This window comes from Arctopsyche grandis, chromosome 6 (genome assembly GCF_051622035.1).
Source record: "Arctopsyche grandis isolate Sample6627 chromosome 6, ASM5162203v2, whole genome shotgun sequence".
In the NCBI taxonomy this organism is placed as follows: Eukaryota; Metazoa; Arthropoda; class Insecta; order Trichoptera; family Hydropsychidae; genus Arctopsyche; species Arctopsyche grandis.
Genome location: NC_135360.1, coordinates 16,092,080 through 16,119,484, shown reverse-complemented (window position 1 = coordinate 16,119,484; position 27,405 = coordinate 16,092,080). Strand labels below are relative to the sequence as shown.

The 27,405-nt window shown below is 32.3% G+C and overlaps 3 protein-coding genes across 3 annotated transcripts; all 3 read right to left on the bottom strand.

Moving 5' to 3' along the window:
- Nucleotides 1-6,658: 6,658 nt before the first annotated feature.
- Nucleotides 6,659-10,461, bottom strand: LOC143913215 (uncharacterized). The gene is made up of 4 exons (XM_077432882.1): nucleotides 10,418-10,461; nucleotides 7,025-10,246; nucleotides 6,895-6,944; nucleotides 6,659-6,806 (listed from the first exon to the last, which is right to left on the bottom strand). Exons 2-4 carry the CDS (start codon nucleotides 10,202-10,204, stop codon nucleotides 6,794-6,796), a joined length of 3,243 nt encoding a protein of 1,080 aa, XP_077289008.1. The 5' UTR covers nucleotides 10,205-10,246; nucleotides 10,418-10,461; the 3' UTR covers nucleotides 6,659-6,793.
- A 2,142-nt stretch (nucleotides 10,462-12,603) lies between these two features.
- Nucleotides 12,604-16,966, bottom strand: ppk17 (amiloride-sensitive sodium channel pickpocket 17). Its single transcript, XM_077433783.1, has 10 exons — nucleotides 16,912-16,966; nucleotides 16,567-16,740; nucleotides 16,177-16,308; nucleotides 15,814-15,961; nucleotides 15,526-15,726; nucleotides 14,141-14,283; nucleotides 13,844-13,971; nucleotides 13,579-13,729; nucleotides 13,410-13,505; nucleotides 12,604-13,334 (listed from the first exon to the last, which is right to left on the bottom strand). The coding sequence occupies exons 2-10, from the start codon at nucleotides 16,702-16,704 to the stop codon at nucleotides 13,095-13,097; spliced, it is 1,377 nt and encodes a 458-aa protein (XP_077289909.1). The 5' UTR covers nucleotides 16,705-16,740; nucleotides 16,912-16,966; the 3' UTR covers nucleotides 12,604-13,094.
- Nucleotides 16,967-17,258: 292 nt separating this feature from the next.
- On the bottom strand, nucleotides 17,259-25,610 carry LOC143913785 (protein yellow-like). Its single transcript, XM_077433782.1, has 3 exons — nucleotides 25,480-25,610; nucleotides 18,913-19,205; nucleotides 17,259-18,794 (listed from the first exon to the last, which is right to left on the bottom strand). Exons 2-3 carry the CDS (start codon nucleotides 19,193-19,195, stop codon nucleotides 17,701-17,703), a joined length of 1,377 nt encoding a protein of 458 aa, XP_077289908.1. The 5' UTR covers nucleotides 19,196-19,205; nucleotides 25,480-25,610; the 3' UTR covers nucleotides 17,259-17,700.
- Between the last annotated feature and the right edge of the window lie 1,795 nt (nucleotides 25,611-27,405).

Here is a 27,405-nt window from a genome sequence, read left to right as displayed (position 1 = left end):
TTAATACTGGTTGACCGGTAGTAGGAAAAATCATTTGCCGTTTAACGGTTTATGAAATTTGATGGTGAATTGCAATCCCTAATACGGATTCATACGCGTTTGTACGTAAGGGCTCTATTTGTGTGTATAGAACTTGCTGACATTTTCCACTTCCTGGTTTACTCGGTCGTGGTAAATCGAGAATGTGCTGTGCATATGTATGTATGTATGTAAGTTCGCGAAAGTTTCATTGAAAGATTCAGGCCAATGAACAAACGGGTAGCTAAAATCCTTGACACAGTGTCAAATAAAAGAAAGGTTTGAAGTGAATATTTCTAACATGAAACTCGAATATCGTCAACGCTGCCAAATTACTATATGTATGTAAAAAAAATGTGTCGAACATATGTATGTATGTACACATTTAAATTGTATTGCTGTCTTTCATCTTATATTCGATACAATACGTCATTATTTATTTAAAAAAAAATGAAATCGATTCAATTGTTTTGAACAATTTTTGATTATTTGTAAAAAATTCGCACTGAAGTTGAAGTATCGTTAGTTCTAGTCGATAGTTACAGGGGCGTAGCACTGGGCATACGTTTCTTATTATATTTTGAGAAGTTTATTTTAAAGAACATCTGATATATAATGGGAATAATTATTATTGTATAGTGGGACGTGCCGCTTTGAGCCTTTTCTCCTTGTTCTCTTTTGTTCTTTGGGATATGGACCATAAGGTCTAAATTCCTTTGACTTGCTTCAGTCTCGCTCCGGGCCGAGGTGTTTGTTTTCGCACTCTATTTCTGGCACAGGCACCGGCCGCTCACGCTTCTCCATCTGACCATCATATCGTCGATTGATGTGATCGTGAAGTGAAGTCGGATTTAAATTATTGTAAAATTTGACCGGGTGACGCCTGGCGCATACGTCGGTTATAAAAAGAAAAGGGCTGACCTTACATTTTACAGAACGCGAGGCGCATTCTTCAAGGATTTTCCGGTTTTCTGAAAGTTTGATGTAAGTTTCTTTCACGTGGCAAAAATCTTTATTTTATGAAGGAAATTTTAAATATAGGATCGCTCTGTATGTAAGAGGTAAACATTCGATTTCGCATAGATAAATAATGATTCTTAGTTATGGTTATACAATTTACTGGAGTTTGGTGTTTTAGTGTCGAAATGGATGATTTGAATGATATAGCGCGTGTTTATTTGTTAAATGTCATGTTGAAGTAAACTTTCGTACGTTAATTTACTTTGTTAATTGTTGAATGCTTTAAATATCAACAGAATCCAACTTTGCTCAGATCTACATGTTTCAGAATAAGCCCATAATTTTCAAATTATATACTAGAAGATGTATGTCAGATAAAGGACCAACTGATCCTTATTTGAAAAATATTCCAAGTTACTGTATTAAGGTTCGATTATACCAGTACATCTCAAGCCAACAACTGCACGTAAACAGCAGTACAACAAAATATTCTTTAGTACATTCTAAATGGACACGTTTGTAAGTTCCGTAATGTGTACGTGGCGTACCGAAACAGCAGTAACCGACACATTATATACATAGGTACAGCAGTACATTTTATTTTGCGCCATATCGTCGCGCTCTGTAATGTACATATGTATTTGTGAGCAGATTTTGCCTTGCAATTGTCCAAAACAAGTATGAACGTGCTTACAACGGCGGTGCTGTATAGTATGAATAGAAGTAGTCTTTTCCGTGCAGTACTATGTCGAGCTGTTGACGCGCAGCTCTGGATAATATAAAATAACTAGTGTTGGACCCGTTGATTTCAACGGGTGGTTTCGAAAAGGAATTGAAACTCGAATAAAAATAAAGTTAAAGATATTGAATCGACTGGTTTCGGAAAGAAATTGATGCACGAATTACGAAGTGATTACGAATTACGAACTACGTTTTGTGCATCGCCGACCTCCTGACGCCTTTGCCCCCGATGCCTCCGTCGCTCCGGGGCCTTCGGCCCCAGCGCCGCCGACGCCTCCGGCGCCCCCAGCGCCGCCGACGCCTCCGGCGCCCCCAGCCCCCCCGATGCCTTCGGCACCCCGGGGGCTTCGCCCCCAGCGTCCCCGATGCCTTCGGCATCCCGTCGCCCCCAGCCCCCCCGATGCCTTCGGCACCCCGGGGGCTTCGCCCCCAGCGTCCCCGATGCCTTCGGCATCCCGGGGGCTTCGCCCCCAGCGCCGCCGACGCCTCCGGCGCCCCCAGCCCCCCCGATGCCTTCGGCACCCCGGGGGCTTCGCCCCCAGCGTCCCCGATGCCTTCGGCATCCCGGGGGCTTCGCCCCCAGCGCCGCCGACGCCTCCGGCGCCCCCAGCGCCCCGATGCCTTCGGCACCCCGGGGGCTTCGCCCCCAGCGCCGCTGACGCCTTCGGCGCCGCCAGCGCCCCCGGCAATGAAAAAAATGAAAAAACTGAAAAAATGAAATAAATGAAAAAAATGAAAAAACTGAAAAAATGAAAAAAATGAAAAAAATGAAAAAACTGAAAAAATGAAAAAAATGAAAAAACTGAAAAAATGAAAAAAATGAAAAAACTGAAAAAATGAAAAAACTGAAAAAATGAAAAAAATGAAAAAACTGAAAAAATGAAAAAAATGAAAAAAATGAAAAAACTGAAAAAATGAAAAAAATGAAAAAACTGAAAAAATGAAAAAAAATGAAAAAACTGAAAAAATGAAAAAAATGAAAAAACTGAAAAAAATGAAAAAAATTAAAAAACTGAAAAAAATGAAAATTATGAAAAAAATGAAAATTATGAAAAAAACTGAAAAAACCTGAAAAAAACTGAAAAATATGAAAAAACTGAAAAATATGAAAAATATGAAAAATATGAAAAAAAAAAAATTTTGTTCCCCATACTGGTTGACGGTTGATCGTCCGTCACATATATACATACAAATATACAAATATACAAATATACAAATATATTTAGCGACAGTCCGTTTTTATATATATAATATAAGCCTTTATTTGTGGTGGTTAATTAGAAAATTAAATTTAGAAAAACTGCATCGATATAATTAACATGTTCTATAGTTTCATATCTATATATGTATGTATATTCATATATAATATGATATTTATAATGCAATATATTCGTAACATTTATATAACCTTTTGTAGCTTGTAATTATTATCTTGCGCGATAGCTTCGTGTAATTTTTGAGGGAAGTTTTTACAGTCACTTATAAATAGTATAACAAACTAATCAGCATAATAGCGTTTATTTATGCCGGATAAATCCGCCCACAAAAATCAGATCGTATCCACATCATCAATATTGCATTCTTGATCAATCTCGATAAAACTAGTTATTTCATTTTAAAACCTAATAAGTTAACCTCGTCATTATCGAGATCAAGAAAAACACACATCGTCCGATAACAGAGCTGACCGCATACAAAATTTATTTATTTTCAAATTCAATTTTATATTGATTCATTTATTAATTTTCAACCTTAAAATTGTGTTTTCGATAATGTTTCAGGTAGCTTTTGTTAGAAACATTTTTTTTAGTTTAATTATATTATAGAAGTCAATGATGAAATAATTCACTTCATCACATGCTAAGCAACGCGATGAGAATTCAAATGAAGTTGAATTTTGTATTTTAAATGAGTTTTAGCAAAATATACCTAAATATGTATGTATTATAATCAGTTTTTAGTTTCAAAATGGGTATGAAATACCAGTTTATATGTACATGAATGTAGTAGAAAATCAATGAAAGTTATGCAATGTTATTGTGAACTCTTGCTTGTGGATTATATTATATGTAATTAGAAATTATGAATCAGGTGTGTTACTAAACGTTTTCCGAACGACCATTAAAACGTTCGGAAACCCGTTAGTGTGTGGACACCTTTATTATTATCCTCCAGGGAGATGAAGTCAAAACAGCACTCAGGTCCATAATAAGAAGTGGTCATCGTTCCCCTCTTTTCGCCGCCAGAACAAATATAACGCAATACCACAATAAATATGTATCACGACACGATTCTCGACGCGATTAAATCAACTTTGTTCACAACGATTTGTTTTTCCTTTTGGAAAATTGTTCATATTAACTATGTGCATAGCACATCACGGTATATGCAATACATATGTATGTACATACATACGTACAATACAAACAAGAAAAAAATGTAATAAGAAGAAAATTCATAAATCAAATTGGATGACATTCTTGTTTCGAATCATCTCTTTGATGTTCCAAATACGCGAGAGAGTTTTCCATTTTGTGGTCAGCCGCGTATGATTTATTTGTTCCAGAATTTTGACTTTATGATATAAAAGATTTTATATCAAAAATATAGAAATAAATTAGCCCAAAATTGTCAATTTTTTAAAAGATAAATTTTTAGGTTCATTTTAAGGCTTACTTATTTTTTAACACGTTCTATTTTTAAATTTTCTTTGATTTCATCACTGAGTCGGCGAGTCATTTTCAGCAAAGCATTTTATCTAAAAATTCTGACCAGTAAAAAGGCTAATATTCTCCTCGGAAGAAACTTGTATATCTATATGATAATTTGTAAAACCTATATAAGATAAAAAATTATATTTGCTTATTCCATTTGGAACCCATATTTAAAAAAAAGACGTTGAATGTTTAGAAAAAGTCAAACGAAAAATTAAAAAAAAATGCCTTCTGAATTTAAATCACTTTTATATGGTATGAGATTGAAAAGAATGAATCTTTCCACTTTGGAGACGAGAAAAATGAGTGGTAATCTAATTGACCACTGCAAGTGTCTACAAGTAATCTAAGTCCATTACAATAGTCCTATGATAAACCTCCTTACGTTTAACAATAACACTAATCTGATAAGTCATTCTTTCAGACTCCAAAAAAATATTTATTTCAAAATAATTAGAGAATCTTTTTTTTTAATAGAATGGTTGAAATTTGGAATATTCTATCCAACGAATTAGTAACTTCCAGTAACTTAAACCTTTTTAAAAATAAACTTAATGATTTCCTTAAAATAAATGGGTTTTTGTCTTTTGTATTTTCTCTTCCGTTTTTTTAATTGTTTATTTTTTCCTTTATTTTGAATTTTTTATATTTCTTTTAATTTTTTTTTATCTTATTTGATATTTTTATTTTTGCATAATAACTTTGTGTACTAACAAACCCCTTGGTTTCATCGGTTTTACCACCTTTCTCAAGTATTCTTAAATAAATATACGGTACAAATTTATAATTATTGTTCAACAGTTAAATATAATTTATAAAATACATTTATGTAAGATAAAAACACTCCATAGTTACATAAATAGTATTTTCATTTCACGGAACAGTATCCAACATGCATAGTTTAGCCTTAAGCATACATCTATGTATATATAGTATAAATTGAATGTCTAATTGTCTGTCTGTATGTCGCGTATAGGCTCCTAAATCACTAAACCGATTACGATGGAACATTCAGGATTTGTTATATGCATGTCCGGGAAGCTTTTTGTGAAAGAAAAACGGGAAAAAACCTCTTAATAATAATATTTGTAATTACGATTTTACCGACGCGAAAGTATGAAGCGCCATTGTGTAGTCAAGGAAATTGTGTGTTGGTAACCACGTCACCAATTGGTTGATGACGACACGGCTTTAAAGAGACGTTAGTTGGGTTAGTTAGCTCCAACCATCACTTAAAAACGGGACCGGGAATTGCATGCCCTATTATGGCATTGCAACGCATGCCGGATTCAGCTAGTATGTATGTTACATAAATACATACATGCATAAATACATATATGTGTATGTATGTACATGGTTTGATTAATAAAAAGTTTTAACCTCCTATTGTTTCCTAAACATTTTTCCAAAATTTTAAACATTCAGATGGTACGGGATTTTAGGTCAATATTATGACATACTGGCCCAAAATTATTATATTTTATTAATGCTCGTATTTAGATTAAGTATACTACAGATTATAGAATATACGACTTATACCAAAACATCAACCGAAAGAAAAGTTGTTTCAGAAATTTTCATACAATCATCCAATGAAAAATGAAAATTACAAAATCCGTGTGTGTGTATGTGTTGTGTATTTTGGTTCAACCAGATGTTTTCTGCATTCTGATGCACATAATGATTCACCAGTAACGTAAATAATTCCGCATGAATAATGCGTTATGTCCCATTTTCCACAAGATACGATTTTTTTTCCATTTCTTAAATGTATAATACATATGTACAAATGAATATTATATCCAATTAATTAATATAAAATATAAAATAGTAAGTATATACATACACATATATATATGTATGTAAAAACTACATATGTATTTTGTAAAGAAAATACAAACTACATATTTATTTATTAAAGAAAATTTTCGAATCAGTGAAAAAATAATTGATTTTATTTAACATTTTTTGACTGCATGTACATATGAACAGATGTATAATATGATGTAAAAGTTACGAAATTAATATCTTTTTATATCATTTTTGTAATGTACTTTGACAAAATATAGTATGATATGTAAATATACATGTACGAATATCTACAAAACTTAACATACTAATATAAAATAAAAATGTATTTGTGTATATTGACTTTGTAATATTAAATACATATGTACATACATATGTAGGTTTGTATAGTAAATATAAAAAAAACAATTTTTTTTTAAATTTATATGCTTCTGTTTATTTAAATAAAAATATTATAATATAATACAAATATGTACAAATACTTCATTTTTGTCGGACTACACAATTACAAAAATCCAATAGCCAACAGGGGAATACCAAGACTTGTCAAATTAACAGCATGCTCTGTAATAATAAATAAAAATTATTATTGTGATCTATCATTATACGAACTAATAAGTATATTTAAATGTAATTAATTAAAAAAACTTACACTGCCAAAAAGTTGGATGCGGTAGAATAAAATGGGGCTTCACCACAACTCTATTAAATAAAATGTTTCAATTAAAAAATTATATCTTCATAAAAAATTAGAAAAATGTAAAATCAATTTTTAACAATACCTGTACGAAATCGTACGATGGGTTTTCTTCGACAAATGTTTGCTTTTCGTTAGATATCTCCAAAAAGTTTTGAAGAAAATCTCCTTTGTTCATAAAGTCAATAAACATAAAGTCTTGTGGGGCTTTGTCCTCTACGAATTTCAGGAAATCCAGGAAATCTTCTTGTTTGAGGAACCCTTCTGGTTTGCTTTCGATGAACAGGTTCAAGAAGTTGAGGAAGTTCAAGAATAAGAATGGTTTGTTGTCAACGAATTTGTTGAGGAAAGTCAGGAACATGAAGTCTTGTGGGGCTTTGTCCTCCACGAATTTCAGGAAATCCAGGAAATCTTCTTGTTTGAGGAACCCTTCTGGTTTGCTTTCGACGAACAGGTTCAAGAAGTTGAGGAAGTTCAAGAATAAGAATGGTTTGTTGTCAACGAATTTGTTGAGGAAAGTCAGGAACATGAAGTCTTGTGGGGCTTTGTCCTCTACGAATTTCAGGAAATCCAGGAAATCTTCTTGTTTGAGGAACCCTTCTGGTTTGCTTTCGACGAACAGGTTCAAGAAGTTGAGGAAGTTCAAGAATAAGAATGGCTTGTTGTCAACGAATTTGTTGAGGAAAGTCAGGAACATGAAGTCTTGGGGGGCTTTGTCCTCCACGAATTTCAGGAAGTCGAGGAAATCTTCTTGTTTGAGGAACCCTTCTGGTTTGCTTTCGACGAACAGGTTCAAGAAGTTGAGGAAGTTCAAGAATAAGAATGGCTTGTTGTCAACGAATTTGTTGAGGAAAGTCAGGAACATGAAGTCTTTTGGGGCTTTGTCCTCCACGAATTTCAGGAAATCCAGGAAATCTTCTTGTTTGAGGAACCCTTCTGGTTTGCTTTCGATGAACAGATTCAAGAAGTTGAGGAAGTTCAAGAATAAGAATGGCTTGTTGTCAACGAATTTGTTGAGGAAAGTCAGGAACATGAAGTCTTGTGGGGCTTTGTCCTCCACGAATTTCAGGAAATCCAGGAAATCTTCTTGTTTGAGGAACCCTTCTGGTTTGCTTTCGACGAACAGGTTCAAGAAGTTGAGGAAGTTCAAGAATAAGAATGGTTTGTTGTCAACGAATTTGTTGAGGAAAGTCAGGAACATGAAGTCTTGTGGGGCTTTGTCCTCTACGAATTTCAGGAAATCCAGGAAATCTTCTTGTTTGAGGAACCCTTCTGGTTTGCTTTCGACGAACAGGTTCAAGAAGTTGAGGAAGTTCAAGAATAAGAATGGCTTGTTGTCAACGAATTTGTTGAGGAAAGTCAGGAACATGAAGTCTTGTGGGGCTTTGTCCTCTACGAATTTCAGGAAATCCAGGAAATCTTCTTGTTTGAGGAACCCTTCTGGTTTGCTTTCGACGAACAGGTTCAAGAAGTTGAGGAAGTTCAAGAATAAGAATGGCTTGTTGTCAACGAATTTGTTGAGGAAAGTCAGGAACATGAAGTCTTGTGGGGCTTTGTCCTCCACGAATTTCAGGAAATCCAGGAAATCTTCTTGTTTGAGGAACCCTTCTGGTTTGCTTTCGACGAACAGGTTCAAGAAGTTGAGGAAGTTCAAGAATAAGAATGGTTTGTTGTCAACGAATTTGTTGAGGAAAGTCAGGAACATGAAGTCTTGTGGGGCTTTGTCCTCCACGAATTTCAGGAAATCCAGGAAATCTTCTTGTTTGAGGAACCCTTCTGGTTTGCTTTCGATGAACAGGTTCAAGAAGTTGAGGAAGTTCAAGAATAAGAATGGTTTGTTGTCAACGAATTTGTTGAGGAAAGTCAGGAACATGAAGTCTTGTGGGGCTTTGTCCTCCACGAATTTCAGGAAATCCAGGAAATCTTCTTGTTTGAGGAACCCTTCTGGTTTGCTTTCGATGAACAGGTTCAATAAGTTGAGGAAGTTCAAGAATAAGAATGGTTTGTTGTCAACGAATTTGTTGAGGAAAGTCAGGAACATGAAGTCTTGTGGGGCTTTGTCCTCCACGAATTTCAGGAAATCCAGGAAATCTTCTTGTTTGAGGAACCCTTCTGGTTTGCTTTCGATGAACAGGTTCAAGAAGTTGAGGAAGTTCAAGAATAAGAATGGTTTGTTGTCAACGAATTTGTTGAGGAAAGTCAGGAACATGAAGTCTTGTGGGGCTTTGTCCTCTACGAATTTCAGGAAATCCAGGAAATCTTCTTGTTTGAGGAACCCTTCTGGTTTGCTTTCGACGAACAGGTTCAAGAAGTTGAGGAAGTTCAAGAATAAAAATGGCTTGTTGTCAACGAATTTGTTGAGGAAAGTCAGGAACATGAAGTCTTGTGGGGCTTTGTCCTCCACGAATTTCAGGAAATCCAGGAAATCTTCTTGTTTGAGGAAACCTTCTGGTTTGCTTTCGACGAACAGGTTCAAGAAGTTGAGGAAGTTCAAGAATAAGAATGGTTTGTTGTCAACGAATTTGTTGAGGAAAGTCAGGAACATGAAGTCTTGTGGGGCTTTGTCCTCTACGAATTTCAGGAAATCCAGGAAATCTTCTTGTTTGAGGAACCCTTCTGGTTTGCTTTCGACGAACAGGTTCAAGAAGTTGAGGAAGTTCAAGAATAAGAATGGTTTGTTGTCAACGAATTTGTTGAGGAAAGTCAGGAACATGAAGTCTTGTGGGGCTTTGTCCTCCACGAATTTCAGGAAGTCGAGGAAATCTTCTTGTTTGAGGAACCCTTCTGGTTTGCTTTCGACGAACAGGTTCAAGAAGTTGAGGAAGTTCAAGAATAAAAATGGTTTGTTGTCAACGAATTTGTTGAGGAAAGTCAGGAACATGAAGTCTTGTGGGGCTTTGTCCTCCACGAATTTCAAGAAGTCGAGGAAATCTTCTTGTTTGAGGAACCCTTCTGGTTTGCTTTCGACGAACAGGTTCAAGAAGTTGAGGAAGTTCAAGAATAAGAATGGCTTGTTGTCAACGAATTTGTTGAGGAAAGTCAGGAACATGAAGTCTTGTGGGGCTTTGTCCTCTACGAATTTCAGGAAATCAAGGAAATCTTCTTGTTTGAGGAACCCTTCCGGTTTGTTTTCAACGAACAGCTTTAGAAATCGGCCAGTTTTATTTAGAAAGTCCAAGAATAAGAAGTCAACATTCTTATTTTCCGCTTCAGATTTTAAGAAGTCAAAGGTTTTGAAAGTTGTATTTAGTTGCACTTGTGCCATTTTTATTTTTGTGTAGTTTGAGTGTTGAAAACTTCTTGATATCTGAAAAGAATAAACAATTAGAAAATTTCAGTTTAACATAATAAATGTATTAATATTGAAAATTATAGTATACATATGAATTAATATGGTAAACTATTGAATATTGTTATACAATAATATTAGTGAATTAATGATTTTGTAGTTTGTATGTATACTTATGTATATACTTACAGTTTGCAATGCTCAAAGCACGACTAATAAAATTCAATTCCAGTATTCGTGCTTTTATACCGAATGTTCGATAAAGCTCAACACAATAAAATGGAGGGAGAAAAATAAGCCAATCAGAAATGATCAAAACATAAACATTGTTTATATGCGCAATTATGTATAATTCTCGTGTAAGTTTTTCCCCATTTTAATTATAAACAATTCGCCGTTTGCCGTAAGCGGTAGATAACAATTTTATTTTTCAAATGTGTAACGTTTTATATTGCCATCAAGTAAAACTAAGAACTATTATTATTATTAATAAATTTAAGCTTTTACAAATTCTACAAAATTTATTAATACATTTTACGAGAAGATTTTCCCTTCATATTTCATAAATTTTTCCACCTGCTTTATTATAATTATGTTATATAATTAAGCGCTTGTTGTTATGTTATAATTAATTACAGTTTTTATGGATATTATAAAATAATAAAATTTTATTTATTTAAAAAATATAATTTTCCATTAAAATAATATTTAGCACTAATTTTAATTCAAAGGTTTGATATCTATGTATTATTTTACTATCAATGTTTTGGCAAATAATGTAAACAAAACAGAAATTTGCGAGAATAAAAATTATCAAAAAAAAATTAAGGAAAATGAAACACAAAAAAAAATACTATTTCATCTTAAATTTATCTAATCAAAACTAGACTTTTATACATGGCATATTTAAATATAAAATACTGGATAGTATAATGGGTTTGCGTAGTCACATAAAATTAAAATCTAGATGAATAACCTCTTCTTCCTTGTACATATCTAAATTTCATTATATTCCATAATTGGCATATTTGAGAATTTTTGTTTAATTATAATTAACACTGCAAATTTTTGAACAACAGTTTCCATTTAAAAATACAACTTTTTCATTCATCTATCAAAAGAAGATGTTTCTGCCAGAAATAATCTATGAATAAATTGTATTACATTTAAGATAATGCAAATGTGTATAAATGTAATAATATTTTGGGCGTTTGAAATTGCCTAAATTTTTATTGCTTAAAACTTTTATAATAATTCATAAGTTCAATTATATAACTATCTAATTACAATAATGAAGTCGTATTATCTATGCAATTGCAATAATTAATTGATTAGTTTCTAGTAAAATCTAGTTTCATAAAATAAATATGCAGTATGCAGTTAATAGTGTTTTGATCTCCACTCTTATCACTTGATCCGTAACTTGTGAGATCCGTGACTTGTGAGATCCGTGACTTGTGAGATCCGTGTTATTAATTATTTATTTAACATGTGATATTATCAATTTGAAATATTTTCTTATTTTACATTTGATGATTTCAGATTTCTTAAAAAAAAAGTACTATTAAATTTTACGACGATAAAAGTAAACTTGATTAATAAAGTTTGATTTTTTGCCTAATAAATAAACCTACTAAAGAAGGTTTATCTAAAATTTTGAAATAAAATTGGTTCCAATGTTTAAATTCTTCGTTACAAACAAAAATTATAAATTAGTTCCCACTATCTGACTATCATTATAAATATGTGAATATATAATTATCTCACTAATTAAAAAGATTTTTTTTAATTTATCACATGTAGGTATATTTGATAATAAATACTTTCGTATTATTGTCTTTCATATTATATGTAGATACGTATAGTCTTTCGTATTATAGCCTTTACAGTTCGGTTTTGATAGAAAACTCTATTCTACATAATTTTTTAATTCAGTGCCTTTTTTTTACATAATACATACATACATATTCACCCGCATAATAGGGGGATGGGGTGATACTGATTATTAAAAATGCGAATAAAATAAACTATCGACTTTTCTTTCGTGTTAAACTATGTAGTACATTACGTATGTATTTCTAATGCAGAAAGTAGGTTTATTCGTTTGTTACATATTTATTAAGAAAATCTGTGATTTTTGTGTATTTCTGAAGATCTTTTCTTTAAGTTTTATATACTACATTTTATATACTTATTGGTCAATTCACCTCAATAAAGTCTGTATTGTGACTATTATTTGTATATCAAAGTCCATGGAAGCCCAGGATTACTTAAATCTTACCAGCTTAAGGTATCGATATTTCATTGATGAAATACATACATGACTTCATAATCTATGGTTTGAATTGAAGGTGGTATAAAAAATCTTTTTTTTTACATGCTTTTATTTAAAAAATATTGAATTCATGCACCGATAATCCACAAACCAGATAATCTGCACTCGGAAAATCGAAAGTTTACTATACATAATATGTATAGTATATTATGTACTGCACAATGTATCAAATTTAGTTTTACATTATATAATATATTACATAAATATGTAAGCATTTTTGTTTTGAAAACAACTAATATTGGAAAAAACTATATTTGTTTATGAATTGTATAGTTTATTTATCAAAACATGCAATGTTCACATGATCGCCTGACATAAAATACATGGAATTACTAAATTATAAATTCTATAGACTATGTGTTTGTCAACAACACGTATTAATTTTTTTTTAAAACACAAATAAAATATATCCACAGATAAGAACATACACATGTTAAAAAATCAAAATTTAAAAAAAAATAAAAATACAATTGTATGTTCATATTAGATACTTTCTACGAAATTAAAATTATAAAAATATTTATTAGTTAGTTACATATAGAAATTTTTTTCAATACTCTTAATATTAAATTTATTGTAATCTTTCAGGATATCACTTTTATCATTATAATTGATGCTGCAACTGCTTTCGCTAGAGACACTGATTTTTTTATCTCTATTATCTTTCGTTGATTTTTCTGAATCAGAAGAAACCAAAGGCTTAATACAACTGTCGAATATATCTTCTAAGATAAGAATAACTCCGAGTACAGAAAGTCCTAGAAGAAATCCCTGAAATAGCATAAATTTTCAAATACTATTCATTTTAATTAAAATAGCACATCATTTCCATTAAGATTATACTACCATGCTACCACCAAAATCTGCCAAAAACAATGACCAATCATAGCTATGATTCTCTTCATAAACGGAAACTAATTTATTGTTGAAATATATATAGAGCTAAAATCATTTGAAAAACAACATATAGTTTTTATATTTTCAAATATGAATTACATATTATTTTGTTCAATACTTGTGTTTGTAGTTTATGAACTCCGTGTTTATCATCCCACACACCAGTTGCAGAATTCCACACGGTCAGTGAATTCCTATCCATTACGTAAGTACTGTATATCATCGATCGACACCGCTGTTGACAAGCGCAATCCGCTTTATTTGAAAACCTGATGTTTAATACAATTTTTAATGACTGTTCAAATTTCGTGTACAATTTAATAAATATATAATTTATGCATATATATATATATATATATATATATAATACTAATTTAATCTACCTGATATAATTAACTATAAGTTCTTTCATGGCAGTATAGTTACTACAATATGGAATATCAGTCTTCATCCAAGGGCCAGAACATCCGACTTCATCTATAATGCTATCCCATACGCATTTTTCAACACACTGTTTTGATAAATATAAAAATTATTTTGATTATCTTATATTGTGAGAGCTTTTTAGAGTAACCAACGACTCGAAAGCAATTACATATTATAATTTACATTTTATTTGAAAAATTATTTCTATAATAAATAATATAAATCATTAAAATTTTCAAATATGTAACTCTTACCAATGTTGCGCTGTAATCATCTTCAGTCTGACAATTTTTAGGTCCAGTGGATAGCATATTAAGTTGTTGAACTCCCAATTTGACTTCCAATTCTTCGCCAACGTTTACATATAAATGTTCCATGAGACTAACGGACAAATGCTCTACCAAAAATATATGTACATATGAATTTTGAAGTCTCATTTATAATTACATTTCTTCAATTCTATATTGTATATAAAAATCAATGTTTGCCTGTCACGTATGCGTTCCTATACCATTCAACCGATTGCAATGAAACTTACAGGAGTTATTGTGTGTATGTCCGCGATGGTTTCTGTAAAAAATCGCCCAAAAACGGGAACGGAAACGGGAAAAACGGGAATGAGTAACATTGCAAAGCAACAATTTCAAATGTTTTCGCGTCTCCACCTGCGTTGTTAGGGTAAAATAAACAAAAAATTGAATAATTTCAAATTTGTTCGCTGCCTGTGTTTTCCCAACAGATTATCATTACTCTAATTTAATTTGATTAAGTATTAATTTGAAACTGAAGTATTCACTTATCGAAACACATCGAGAAACGGGAACGGGAACGGGAATTGCTTGCGTTATTGTGGCATTACCACGCATGCTGGGTTCAGCTAGTTATATATATATTTTATAATACACCCCATGTACATAAATATTATAAAATATTCAATACTCTGATACAGTAGGTTTTCAGAAACCCTTTGTTCAAAGTTTAAAATTTTCGGAAGGTTGTTAAATATATCTTCTAATAAATAAACTTTCTCTTGCCAATAATATGTTTTGGAATTATTGGTTATGGAGTATTTTTTTAGAAAAGATAAATGCAAGTTGCATAGATTCATTGCGTGTTTGTATTCATTGGTTTAATCTACATCTAAAATATTCACTTGTACATACATATGTACCTATATTATCCCATCGAGAATTATCCATTTAAAAATTAAGATGGTTTTATAATAGGGTGCAGTTTAAACATATATAATCTATAACTTTGAATTTAATTTTAAGTATTTATATATATACTTGTCCACAGCACCAGAATTATTGGAAAACAAATTAATAATAAAAATATTACACTTATCTGAAGTTGAATTATAAATATGTCGATTTATCGCGTTTTATAAATATGTCAAGTTAGTGCTGCAATATAGATATGTATGTACGTGAATATATATATATATATATATATATATATATATATATATATATATATATATATATATATATATATATATATATATATTTAATATAGAATTTGCTGCATAGATGGAAAAATGGGTACTGTAACTATTAACTATTATGTAATACTATTGAAAGATTGTTTTTTTGTTGGAAATTGGATTATATCACTGAAAATACTGAACTCAAAATACCTGCAAACGGCTCATTGGCTTGATGAACGAAGATGTGATATCCAGGTGGTATAGTACTTGAAGTAGTATCAATTTCTAGCATGGAGTGATTGAGTAATATCGAATATCCAGTATTCTTGGAAACTGTCGATACATAAATTTTAGGAGAAACAGTTTGACATTGACCCAATACAAAATGTAAGCTGTTGACAACTTCTATATCTTTTTAGGACAGTCAAAAAAGTAAATTTAAGATACAATTCTTGTAATATTATCTAATTATATAATAACATAATTAAATTAAATTACAACTATTGATAGAATTGAGGCCAGCAGATATGAAATTGTCCTTATCACTGTAAGTGGCTTCTCTCCAAAATTCGTCCAAATTTACATTACTAAAGTTGAAATTTCTCCATTCAGAAGTATAGCGAGGATGTCCGTATAATCCATGTTCCTGGTTAAATATCAAATAGTACGTTTACAAATGTTTTTCAGACTTCATTTTTTATCACCTATACAGGTGAGTGCATAATATTTATTATCACAGCTAACACAAGTTGTACATTTCTGATTAATTTTGAGTTTAACAGAGACATCAACCAATTTATCACAATGAACTTTTAGTTGGATTCTGTGTTTACAAGTATAATAACCAATGTAATAACTTACTTGTAATACATCATTTTTATAAGGCGGATCTCTACAAATCGTAATAGCAGGATATTTTACAGTATCATTGAAGTCAAAATGTGTATACGTCGTAATTGGAGGATTTCTTATTTTTCTTAAACATTCTCCAATCTAAAGTGATATTTGTGTTATTAAAAAACAGAACAATATTTTTCAATTTATAAATTAAACATGAATATGTATCTAATTAGTGGAGAACGACTAAAATGTAGCAAACCATATCAGACATAATTTATCTAAGTAAATAAATAAAATCATCAGATTTCAACTCGGAAAGCAATGGAGGTAAGTTAGTGAAATAAAGAGCATTTATTTTTAACGTATTTAACATTTTGATAGCATACATGTCACGAATGTTTGATAACTTGCCTGATAAACAACCACTACGGTGCAAGTTAAGAGAATTGTTGTTCTTATTATTTGTTTTGGTCCACTGATACAATGAGTGCATTTTTCTTTAAACGTTTTTTTTATTCTTCTCTCAGTTTCCCCACTTTTTTCCACCATCTTTACTGTATGTAATACTGTGATGGTTCTATTTATCTAAAATAATATCACACATAAACAGCTTTTAAATAAGAAGCTAAAAATAAAAATTACCAATTTAATATCCACATTCTAAACTGAATTTTACAAATATGTACATATGTAAATACATATATAAAATTTTTAATTTCCCATATCTGAACAAAGTTAACGTGTATAGTTAGTAACCTGTAGATTATTAGTATCCTGTATAAGATGGACTCGCTTCTTCAAAATTCTGACTAAGAGTGAAGTTGCTGCAAAACTGTTTTTTCATTTATCATTTTATGATACTAAATAGAAACGTATCGTAAATATAGCAAATAGAAGTACTATTTATGATATATTTATATCAGGACACAAATTTGTCAAGCGTCAAAAAAGAATTTCTCATTAATTCTGCATAAATTTACGATGCAAACATATGCTATTTGAATAATCTCGAGATAAAATATTAATGTTATATATTTTATCATAGTATACACATATAAACTCTTGTTAATTACAAATATAGTATGAATTAAAAAAATGTTGTTTCGATCATATTAATTCTTTATTAAAATTAAATTTTTCAAACATATGCTCATAAAACGACTCACAACTTACAAATTAATTTATGAATTATGAGGATAAAGAAAATACGCATAATTTAAATACTAATAATACATTTAATTTAAAATGAAATATTTACAGATTTTCTTTAAACTAAGTTTTTTAAACTCTATTTGTAATACTAAAGTATGATATTTAAGTAACACCTGCATTAGCATGAATGAATTTATTCAACATATGTATAATATAATTATGTCGTGCAATAAATAGGCAACATAAAAAATATAATAAAGTAGACATACATATGTCTTATTATAATATTAATGATTGGTAACCAACTTTATCAATCTCACAATATCCACAATATTTGGATGTAAATATATGTATATGGCAAACTATTATAAAATGACTATGAAAACTGTATTTTTAAGACAATATGAAAATGGAGACGACAAATAATAATACTGTTTGTATATATGAAGTATTCGAAAGAGCGGAATTCGAAGTGCCAAGCTTCTTAAGTTTGTTCAAAGTATCGTTGGCGAATTTTTTGATCATTTCAATGTTTGGTTTGGAATCGCATGCAGTTCCTCGAATGGCATCTTTTACGGATGCAGTTAATATTCTGAAATTTACATCTTCACTGTCTAATTTTGAATACATAAATGTTGGAAGTCTATCGGAAAGGACCCACAAATTTCCTTTATCGTCAACTTTGATGTCATTAGGGAATACCATTGTCAAATTGCTCATATAAATTCTACCTTGAGACTCAATGGTGTATGCTTTGTTTGTAGTTTTCCAGCATGCAACAGCATTTAAATTAACCAAAGCATAAAATAAAACACCTGTAGATTTGTCGACAAATTCTACATTAGACTGGGCGTTTGGACCTCTATTTCCCAACAATTTAAATTCATCGAAACTGCTGTTGGCTAAGGATTCATTCCTAAGAATTTTTGTGGAAACAGAAAACTCATTAGTGCTAGCCAACGGATGGAAATAAAGAGTGCTGAACCCATCGGATCCAGGAGCAGATAATCCCAAACCAAAAAGTGCATCTTCCCATTGAAAATTAATTCCAGTAACATTAAAATCACCAGATAGTGGATCCGGGTGGAAATAGTGATGTTTCACTCTCCACGATGTTTGATATCGCCAAGAGTATACAACAAGTCCAGGTGAGCCAAGATCGGCAGCGTATGCATAACTGTCTTCACATGAAGTATCTTCAACAGCAATGTTCGCAAAAAAAGACTCTTCTTCTAATTGTGCTGGTGGAATTGTGAAACGTCTCATAAGCTGGTCTGTTCTCAGGTCATAGACGACAAGCTGAGGTTGTGATACTACGGTAACATTACCGAGCAAATCTGACAAGCCGCTATCTAAAACCCAAAGACGATCACAACGATCAGCTCTGACTCGGAAAGGAGATACCAGTTCTGGTTCATTTCCTTCGGTGAATCTATGAGCTGACCAATTAGGATATGGTATCAACTTTGGAGATGCCGCATTTGTATCTGAAAAATAATTCAACAATGTTTTATTAAAATTTATTTTAAGTAAAAGCTTCTATAGCTGCGTTTGGGGTAAATTTTTTGTTTGAATTTTATGAAATGAAAAAGAATTTAAATTCACCATTTAAAGGAACATATGTTAGTGATGCTGGAACTCCAGGCTTCCACCTTGGCACCGTTACAAACAACCTCTCTCCGGAAACTTCAAGCCCAACAGGAATATTGTTTTCAGGTATAAAATCTTCATTTTTTATTGCTTCTTCTCGCATTTGTTCGTTCGGATATGCAAAATCGAGTTGTTTCCACTCGAAAGCAACTCGCAAGTTATCCATACCCATACATAGCGTTGCATGGAAGCATAATAAAAATATTTGAAAACATCTGCTCTGTAGTCGAATCAACATCTTTAAAAATCTGAAAATTTAAAATCAATCTATTTATAAGTAAATTCATAATTTAACTATTTCTAATAGAGTAAAAGAAAAAAATAAAATGGAAAATTATAATAGTTCATATTATGTTTAATATTTTAATTTTATATTGATACCGTGAGTATTTATTTATTACGAATGAATTAATAAAATAATTAGAAAAACAATAACACTTACTAACAATCTGTATAAAATTTGTGCACTTAAGATAAAATAAATTATAAAATTAACGTCATTTGCATTTGCCTAATAGCTTTTATAGATTATCTAATTAAGATACTAATGTACATAATTAAATACGTACAAATGTTTTGAAATATTTAAAAACATTTTTTTTAATATTATATCCGGTACATATATATTTCTATATTACGTCCAAGTGAAAACCCCAAAAATCAAACGATTAAGCATTGGACATTCAAATCAGTATCAAAATTTCACAAAACAACTCAATAAATATCATACGCGGATCCAAGGGGGGTGCCATGGGTGCTGTGTGCCACGCCCCCCCCCCCCTTGGATGATTATTAATTCATATACATATGTATATATAAATACTTTTATTTTTATTGTTCACATTTATATATATATATATATATATATATATATATATATATATATATATATATATATATTAGTTCCTTCTATTTAAATATTAGATAATTGCTCCCCTTGACCATTTTCTTAGATCCGCTAGTGATAAATAGGTAGATTTAACAAATGAAAAACTTATTTAAAATATTTCATATAATTTAAGATTAAGTATATATTGTATTTGAACTCAATTCAATATTGAATTTTACATTACAGTAGATCTAATATCATTGAATTTAATAAATATTTGTCAAACACTATTTACATACATACCTGTGTAATAATGTATGTAAATTGAGAGTAAAAAATATCCGCAAATTGTAAAATTGTTATTATTATTAAAATAATCAAATTGGTTCAACAACGAATGCATGTTACTTCCTATCACATGATAAAATGCGGTCGAACACACCACTTTGGGTGACACGTTTATCAACCCGTTAAATGCCGGGTGCTTTGAAAAAGCGAAAAGGCACAGTTTCGTTTCGGAGGTCGATTATTCTTGCCCAACGCGTAAATTTTCTCGGGTTATAGAAAGCTATTTTCGCTTTCATAATGTTGAGGGCCGATAAGCACGCAAACCTGTGAACTTTAAGCCTGTGGTCAAAAAGCTAACTTTGACCACGTTGGAAAAAAGTTATATTAGGCAATAAATTCGCGAAAGTATATATGTATGTATACTTTTAATAGCTATGCAGTATACATAGAATGAATTTAGGGCCGTTATACTATTGGCGTTGGCGGAAAAACGGGTTTTTTAGACCCGCAACGCGGTACGTTATTATGTAACAAATACATAATAAAATTAAATCAATAGATGTGTTCTGTTCAGGCCGAAAGTCAACCTAGTCTGAGAATAATAATTTAAATAAACATTTAACAATATCAATGCTATAATATTTTTACATTATCATTCAATTTATGTCTACATATTTTGCGTGCGCAATGTTCGCTTGATTCCAGGGCTGTGAGTCGCTTTGAAAATGTACCGACTACGACGTTATCTTATGAGTAAAGCCCGGACCCAGAGGGTGCCGCGTATTGTTCAAATGTTGTAAATGCATTGTTAAATGTTTGCCGAACCTTTTTTACAAAGGATTTACTACAATGGAACAATGAGCGGCACCTTGGCTATCCTACCTCTACTTATGAGCTATTTTATTTTTTATTTTTTTTTTTACATATATACCAGGAAGGCCTTACAGGTAAATCCCAATGCGCCTTCCTGGCCAATTACAAATACAAATGCGGCATTTTTATTATAAGTCGTTGAATTGCGAGACACTGAAAAAACTCGCAAATTAACGAGACATCTATGAATTGTACATAATTTTTTATTGTACATCAATCAAATTTCAAATAGTGGTGACATAGTAGGTAGGAAGGATTTTTAGCCAATTTTTTTTTCCGGGAACCGTTTCAACAATGAAATCAGAGAAAATTGGTAAACTCTGATAGGAAACGATCAACCTGGAGTCACAAACCCAGGTCTGACCAACAGCATACTCTGAAAAATTCATTTTCATTCAGGGATTGAACCCGGCACCTTCTTGACGGTAAGCAGAAGCTTAACGTCCGAGCTATGCTGCTGGCTAATGACTAGTGTTGTGCCCGTTGATTTCAGCGGGTGGTTCCGGAAAAGAATTGATACACGCATTAAAATAAAGTTATATTTTATATATAAATATAATGTAAGGTAATTTATAGGCGCGCGCGCGCAGGTATTAATAGAAAAAGTTAAGTGCGCGCATTACACGCTCAATGATCCAACCCGTTCACCCGTTCGAAATGATGAATGAATGTGTGTGTCTTCGTGGATATGTGTACGCTTCCACGCAGAGCATTTTAAATCCTCATACGCATCCGCCACATACATACCCACATACACACATCGCGTCCATTTTCACTCCGACACCGACTTTTCTTGCCAACGTATAAAATTTTCAGTTATAAATAGCGCCTTTCAAAAAATTAAAGGAGTTCTAGTTTAAAATATAAAAAATTTAAGTTAAAAATAACTAAAAATTGACATGTAACCTAATTTATTGAATTATTGGTAATGAAATAGGTATAAATAATAAGTAAGTACATGCATGCAAACCGTAATACTATTAATTAAAGGATATAATAAAAATAAAAAGGAGTTGAAGTTAGTTGATTTTTTACGACTCCGACTCCGCTTGAAATGCTCCGACTCCGACTCCACAGCCCTGCTGAGATTTCAGACCTTAATGTACCTGCTCATTGTTCGCATACTAAACAAGGCTTCAATCTCTTTTGAAAGACGAACAAGGAGACTCCATAACGAGAAAAGGATTTTTTCCATGGAAGTCGCATTTATATTCTACACTCGTTTAATAAAAATTAGTTCAAATTTACGTTTTAAACATCAGTCAATTTTCACAAAAGTGTAGTGATAAGATATAAGTTAACTTATTTACATATGTTACAATCAATATAGTAAATCCGCTTATTATTAATAACAACCGGTCAATGTGATTAATAACTAAGCCTTATGTACATAAGCTAACTATACACAACCTAACTAATAGATTGACTAATTTAAATGTAGACATAAAAAGGATTGAATTTTTTATACATCAAAAGGGTTTTGAGGTCGCGAGGTCACTTGGCTTATATAAAAAGAGGTCGCCACTGGAAAAAGGTTGGACGCCTGTGCTCTATAGGTTTAATATATGTACATAAGTCATATTTTGTATGTAGTATATGTTAGTTGCCAAAGCGTAGATATTAGTAGCCAAAGCGTAGATGTTAGTTGCCACAACATCTCCATGATTAATTCCGACTATTTGATACGCAATATTAACCGTGAGAAATTTATTTTATTGTTTACGAGAAACAAAGACTGTTTAAACTTTTTTAAATTAATAATAAAGCGTGAGAAACATCGACACGAACGAAATAAACTTCAAGTATCTTATTTTTACTATGCGTAAATGGAAAATATGCGTTCACGAGATTGACTCACCGCGTACTATGACGCGCCGCTCTGGTTAAATTTGACCGCATTTTAACCTTCTAAATGCCGGACGCAAAATTTAAAAACATAAAAAAATCAACGCTAAACTCCGCCATTGACCCAATAAAGGCGACACGTATTTGCAATGTCAACGCGCTACAATTATGCACTTTTCAACGTTTAAATGTAAACCGATCTATTGCAATTGCAAATACATACATTCATAAGTACAGCAGCATCAGAAAGACGCGATATAACATATAAAAATACACAAATATTTACTATAATTGATTATTGGGCGTGTACAAGAATTGTGTTCACTTTCCGGACGAGTGCACTTTCTCTTTGAGCGGTGTTAATTGAGTGGTAATAATGTAACTCGTATTTGGAATTTAGAAACGAAACAATTCAATTATCGCACATATAATCCAGGTATCTTTCGTGTTGGATGCCAATCGTTAAGGTGACGAGAGCAATGATTCAATTTTATATGGAAATCATAATAATCAAATTTTGGTTTACCCATTTTTACATTTTCCTTCAAATTTGATGAAAAGTACATACGTAAGTACTAAGAATTAGAACGTTATTGAATGCATGCTGTATCTACTGATGAATTTTGTACTCTGGAGGTCACATATTTATTAATTTAAAAATTCGCCTTAGGGGCCGATTCGCCTCGGTCAACCCTGCAACTAACTTGTGTAATAAGTATTGTATATTTCTCAAGTTGAATCGATATTTTCATAATAAGTAACCTAGAAGAAAAGTGTTCAAAATGCGTATTTCTAAACAAATCGATAGGCGGTGTGGAAATATATTTATAAAACTTCCCGTGAATCATTTCATAGGTATTTTGCAGATTCGGCGAAAAGTTGCATGATCTCACTGCGTGTGACTTAAGTTTAACACGTTTCGCATGTAACCGTGTGATAATTGTAAAGGTAAACTTTAAAAAACGACGATAATTCAAATGCGTTGGTTTTTTAGTATTTTCAATCTGTAAGTGTTTTTACATAAGACCGTCAAGATTAGTTACAACGCTAAAAATTTATGTAAAAAAATGCGATTTGTTTCATTCAATTTCATTAATTTCAATCATACAAATCGAAAATGCTAGCAAAAACGATAAAAGATTTGTAAATTTGTAAAAAATATTTTGATGATAAATTTCTTTAGACAGAAAATACCAGGTCCGTTTATGAAAAACAAAACTAAATACATTTTATCTTGTTTATATAATATCGCTATTCTGTCTGTTGGTGTGTCTGTGTGAGATAACGCTCGCTCTACTATAATAGTCATTTCGATTCGACATACATACATATGTACGTCACAGCTAAACCACTGCCAACAAAACGTATACGTATATAATAACAAAATAAAAAAAAATCTATGTATACTGTTTGTTACCAATGTTTCCTCTAGACAAATAGACGGCGCTAAGTCTCTGGGCGTTTACCGCCATCTAATGAAAATTGATTTAATTTTTCTATTGATGTTTTATATTGTTTATATATATTTAGGTAGGTAGGTAATTTTTACTATTTCTTTTTTCATATTAAATAATTAAATATAAATATATTTAAAACGTATTTGAAAAAAATTCGACCGCGTGCGGATCGAACACGGGACCGACACATTACTTTTATTTTTTTTATGTAATAACTTAATATGCTAATACCCATGGGATAATATCTCATCAGGTACAACATTAGTCTTGTTTATAATAACAGTAAACACAAATCAACGTTACTTAGCAACGTATAGACTTTGACTGTAAACACGTTATATATTTAATCTAATTAACCAACCTTTTTAGACCACATACTTATAATATGATGATTTTAATTTATTAAAATTAATCCTATAATAAATTTGTTACAAATCAAAATTATTATTTTCAAATAAAGGAAAATAAATGGTGACTACATAAATTTGAACACAAATTTTTAAGGAGCGAAAATGACTTCAATAACAGCAAATTCGGATTTGGCAAACGTTTAAATTCTCTAATAAATATCTACATTGTATGCAAACACATTTTGTACATTAGCCGCCAACGCACATTGACCATATTGACGCGAATAAATTAAGTCAAATCAAACATACTTCAATTGCGTATATTCAGTAACGCAAAAAACACTAAAAACTAAACACAATCTTAAAGAGTAGAAAATGAAAACACTATTTTGCCCGTTGCAAAAAGTGAAATCAGTCCATTCAAAACCAAGATTGAAAAGAATGGTAGATTCATCGTAGTAAGTACCAGCGAAGTGGGTTCGGTTATACAGACACACGTGAGCATATTTGGTTACCTGCTGTCGGTGTAACGATAGCTACGCCCCTGTCCTACGCCAAAACAGTCCCAGTTGATAAATTGCAATAGAATCTCGCACTATCGACGAAACCGTGTCGCAACGATCTACACTAAACGAATCCAACACATCGTGAATGATGAGAAAGGGCAATCGGGTTAGAAATGCGCGGAGATTTGAACGCGTCTGGTTTCGGCGTGTGTCGCCGGCAATGGACCACAACAGTGCAAGAAACTTGTTCACACGCATTTTAGAAGCGAATGACTATTCGGCGAAGAACTATGTCGAATCGGTGACCTCTAGTCATCTAGAGTCAACGTCCTCCAACTAAACAAATTTAAATATGTAGATGAAATTGTTTATACGTGTATCTTATGAGGCTGGCGATCAGAAGACAGGTGAGGCTGGAGTGGCAGCGGCAAGTCGCGTCGACCCACCACACTGAACTGGTGCTGTCTGTCGGCCTTGGAACTTGCGCAACGGCCGCCCCCTTCACCACAACAGCCTTCTTTGTAGAGAACACATCCCCTCCACCTTGGGACGTAAGTTCGTGGCGAATTTTGAACGGTCTATTAGCGCCAAAATCCAAATTGGAAACGAATCACTCCATCGTAGGCAAAAGTCCTCATACATATGTACATAGTATACGAAGAGATTTCTCGGTAGACTTGTCTCTCGTAGCCATAACTAGAACTGGATTCTTAACAGGCAAAACTCTCGATTAACCACACGTGTTCGTAGATTCATAATTTCATTGATACAAATAGATGGGAGACTAATTAGACAAGTTATTTTTCGTATTTTCGATTAACATGGCGCCAGACTCGCACCCAGTGGCGTCACAAGGCAGGTGTGGGGGGTGCGGAGCGCACCAGGTGTCACCAAATGAAACATACATATAATATCGCTATTCTGTGTGTTTGTGTAAGATAACGCTCGCCGTACTATAATAGTCGTTTTGATTCGACATACATATGTACGTCACAGCTAAGCCTATGCCAAAAAAATGTACGAATATAATTACGAAAGAAAAAACTTCTATATACACTTTTTGCTAGCTAAATTAATCTCTCGAGCATTTTGAACCATTTATTGAAAATTTATTTAATTAATTCGTTTTTCTCTTGATGTTTTATATTGTTTATATGTAGATAGGAGTGGCGTGCGGTGAAATTCTCCCTGCTCGCACAGCCTTACTTACGTGTGTGCGAGCAGGACACAAGAGGATGCGGTATGACGTCACAGCATCCTCTTGTATCCTACTCGCACAAATATAAATTTTTCATATTAGATATATTTAAAATGTATTTGAAAAAAATTCGACCGCGTGCGGATCGAACACAGGACCAACACATTTCTTTTATTTTTTTTATTTAATAACTTAATATGCCAACAACCATGCGATGAAATTTCATCGGGTACAACACAAGTAACTAAGGATAGGCGCTCGGGTTCTATTTCCCAGGAAAGTGGGATTGCCTATTGTCAATTTTTTTTTTTTGCTCTCTAGCTTTGTAAGACAGTAGAAATTGACAAAAGGCAGCCCCTCTTTCCTGGGAAATAGAACCCGAGCGCCTATACTTACTAGTAAATATATAACATTACAAATTTTAAATTAATTTATGCGCAGCCGAAACGACTCGTCCGTCTCGGAATATGTTTGTTTGCCTGAATTTCGTAGAAATAACTCCAATACAGTGCAAAAACTAAACATATTTATTATTTATTTTTACATACTTATATATATACCAGGAAAGGCCAACAGGCAAACCCCAATGCGCCTTCCTGGCCAATTACAAACAATGCAGAATTTTTATTACATAAGTCGCTGAATTACAAGACACTGAAAAACTCGAAATTAACGAGACATCCATGAGTTTTTTTTTAACTTGTACATACATTTTATTGTACATAAATCATTCTCAAATAGTATTGACATAGTGTGTAGGATGGTTTTTATCCAATTTAATGGAGGAACCGTTTCAACAATGAAATCAGAAAAATTGGCAAACTTTGATAGGAAACGATCAACTTTGAGTCACGAATATCCATGCCTGACCAACAGCATTACAGATAATATACTCGGAATAAATTCTTTTCAATTGAGGTCAACTCACGAGATCAAACACGGCGACCTCTCAGTACTAGACAAAAGCCCAACCACCGACCCATGCTGAAGGCTATGAAAGGATATTCCAACTCAAGGGTGGCTAGGGGTGCCATTATCATTACTAGAAGTTTCAAGATAGCTAGAGAAGTGCGGTCACCTTGTGGAGCATTGAACAAGTGCT

Bases quoted from the DNA above. Each gene is read 5' to 3' on its own strand.
- LOC143913215 (XM_077432882.1), bottom strand. From the start codon at position 10,204: ATGGCACAAGTGCAACTAAATACAACTTTCAAAACCTTTGACTTCTTA. The intron at 6,945-7,024 runs GTATTGTTAAAA...TTTATTTAATAG, and splicing joins CATCGTACGATTTCGTACAG to AGTTGTGGTGAAGCCCCATT.
- ppk17 (XM_077433783.1), bottom strand. From the start codon at position 16,704: ATGGTGGAAAAAAGTGGGGAAACTGAGAGAAGAATAAAAAAAACGTTT. The intron at 15,962-16,176 runs GTAAGTTATTAC...ATATTTAACCAG, and splicing joins ATAAAAATGATGTATTACAA to GAACATGGATTATACGGACA. The intron at 13,972-14,140 runs GTAAGAGTTACA...TTATCAAAACAG, and splicing joins ATGATTACAGCGCAACATTG to TGTGTTGAAAAATGCGTATG.
- LOC143913785 (XM_077433782.1), bottom strand. From the start codon at position 19,195: ATGTTGATTCGACTACAGAGCAGATGTTTTCAAATATTTTTATTATGC. The intron at 18,795-18,912 runs GTGAATTTAAAT...ATTATTTTTCAG, and splicing joins AACATATGTTCCTTTAAATG to ATACAAATGCGGCATCTCCA.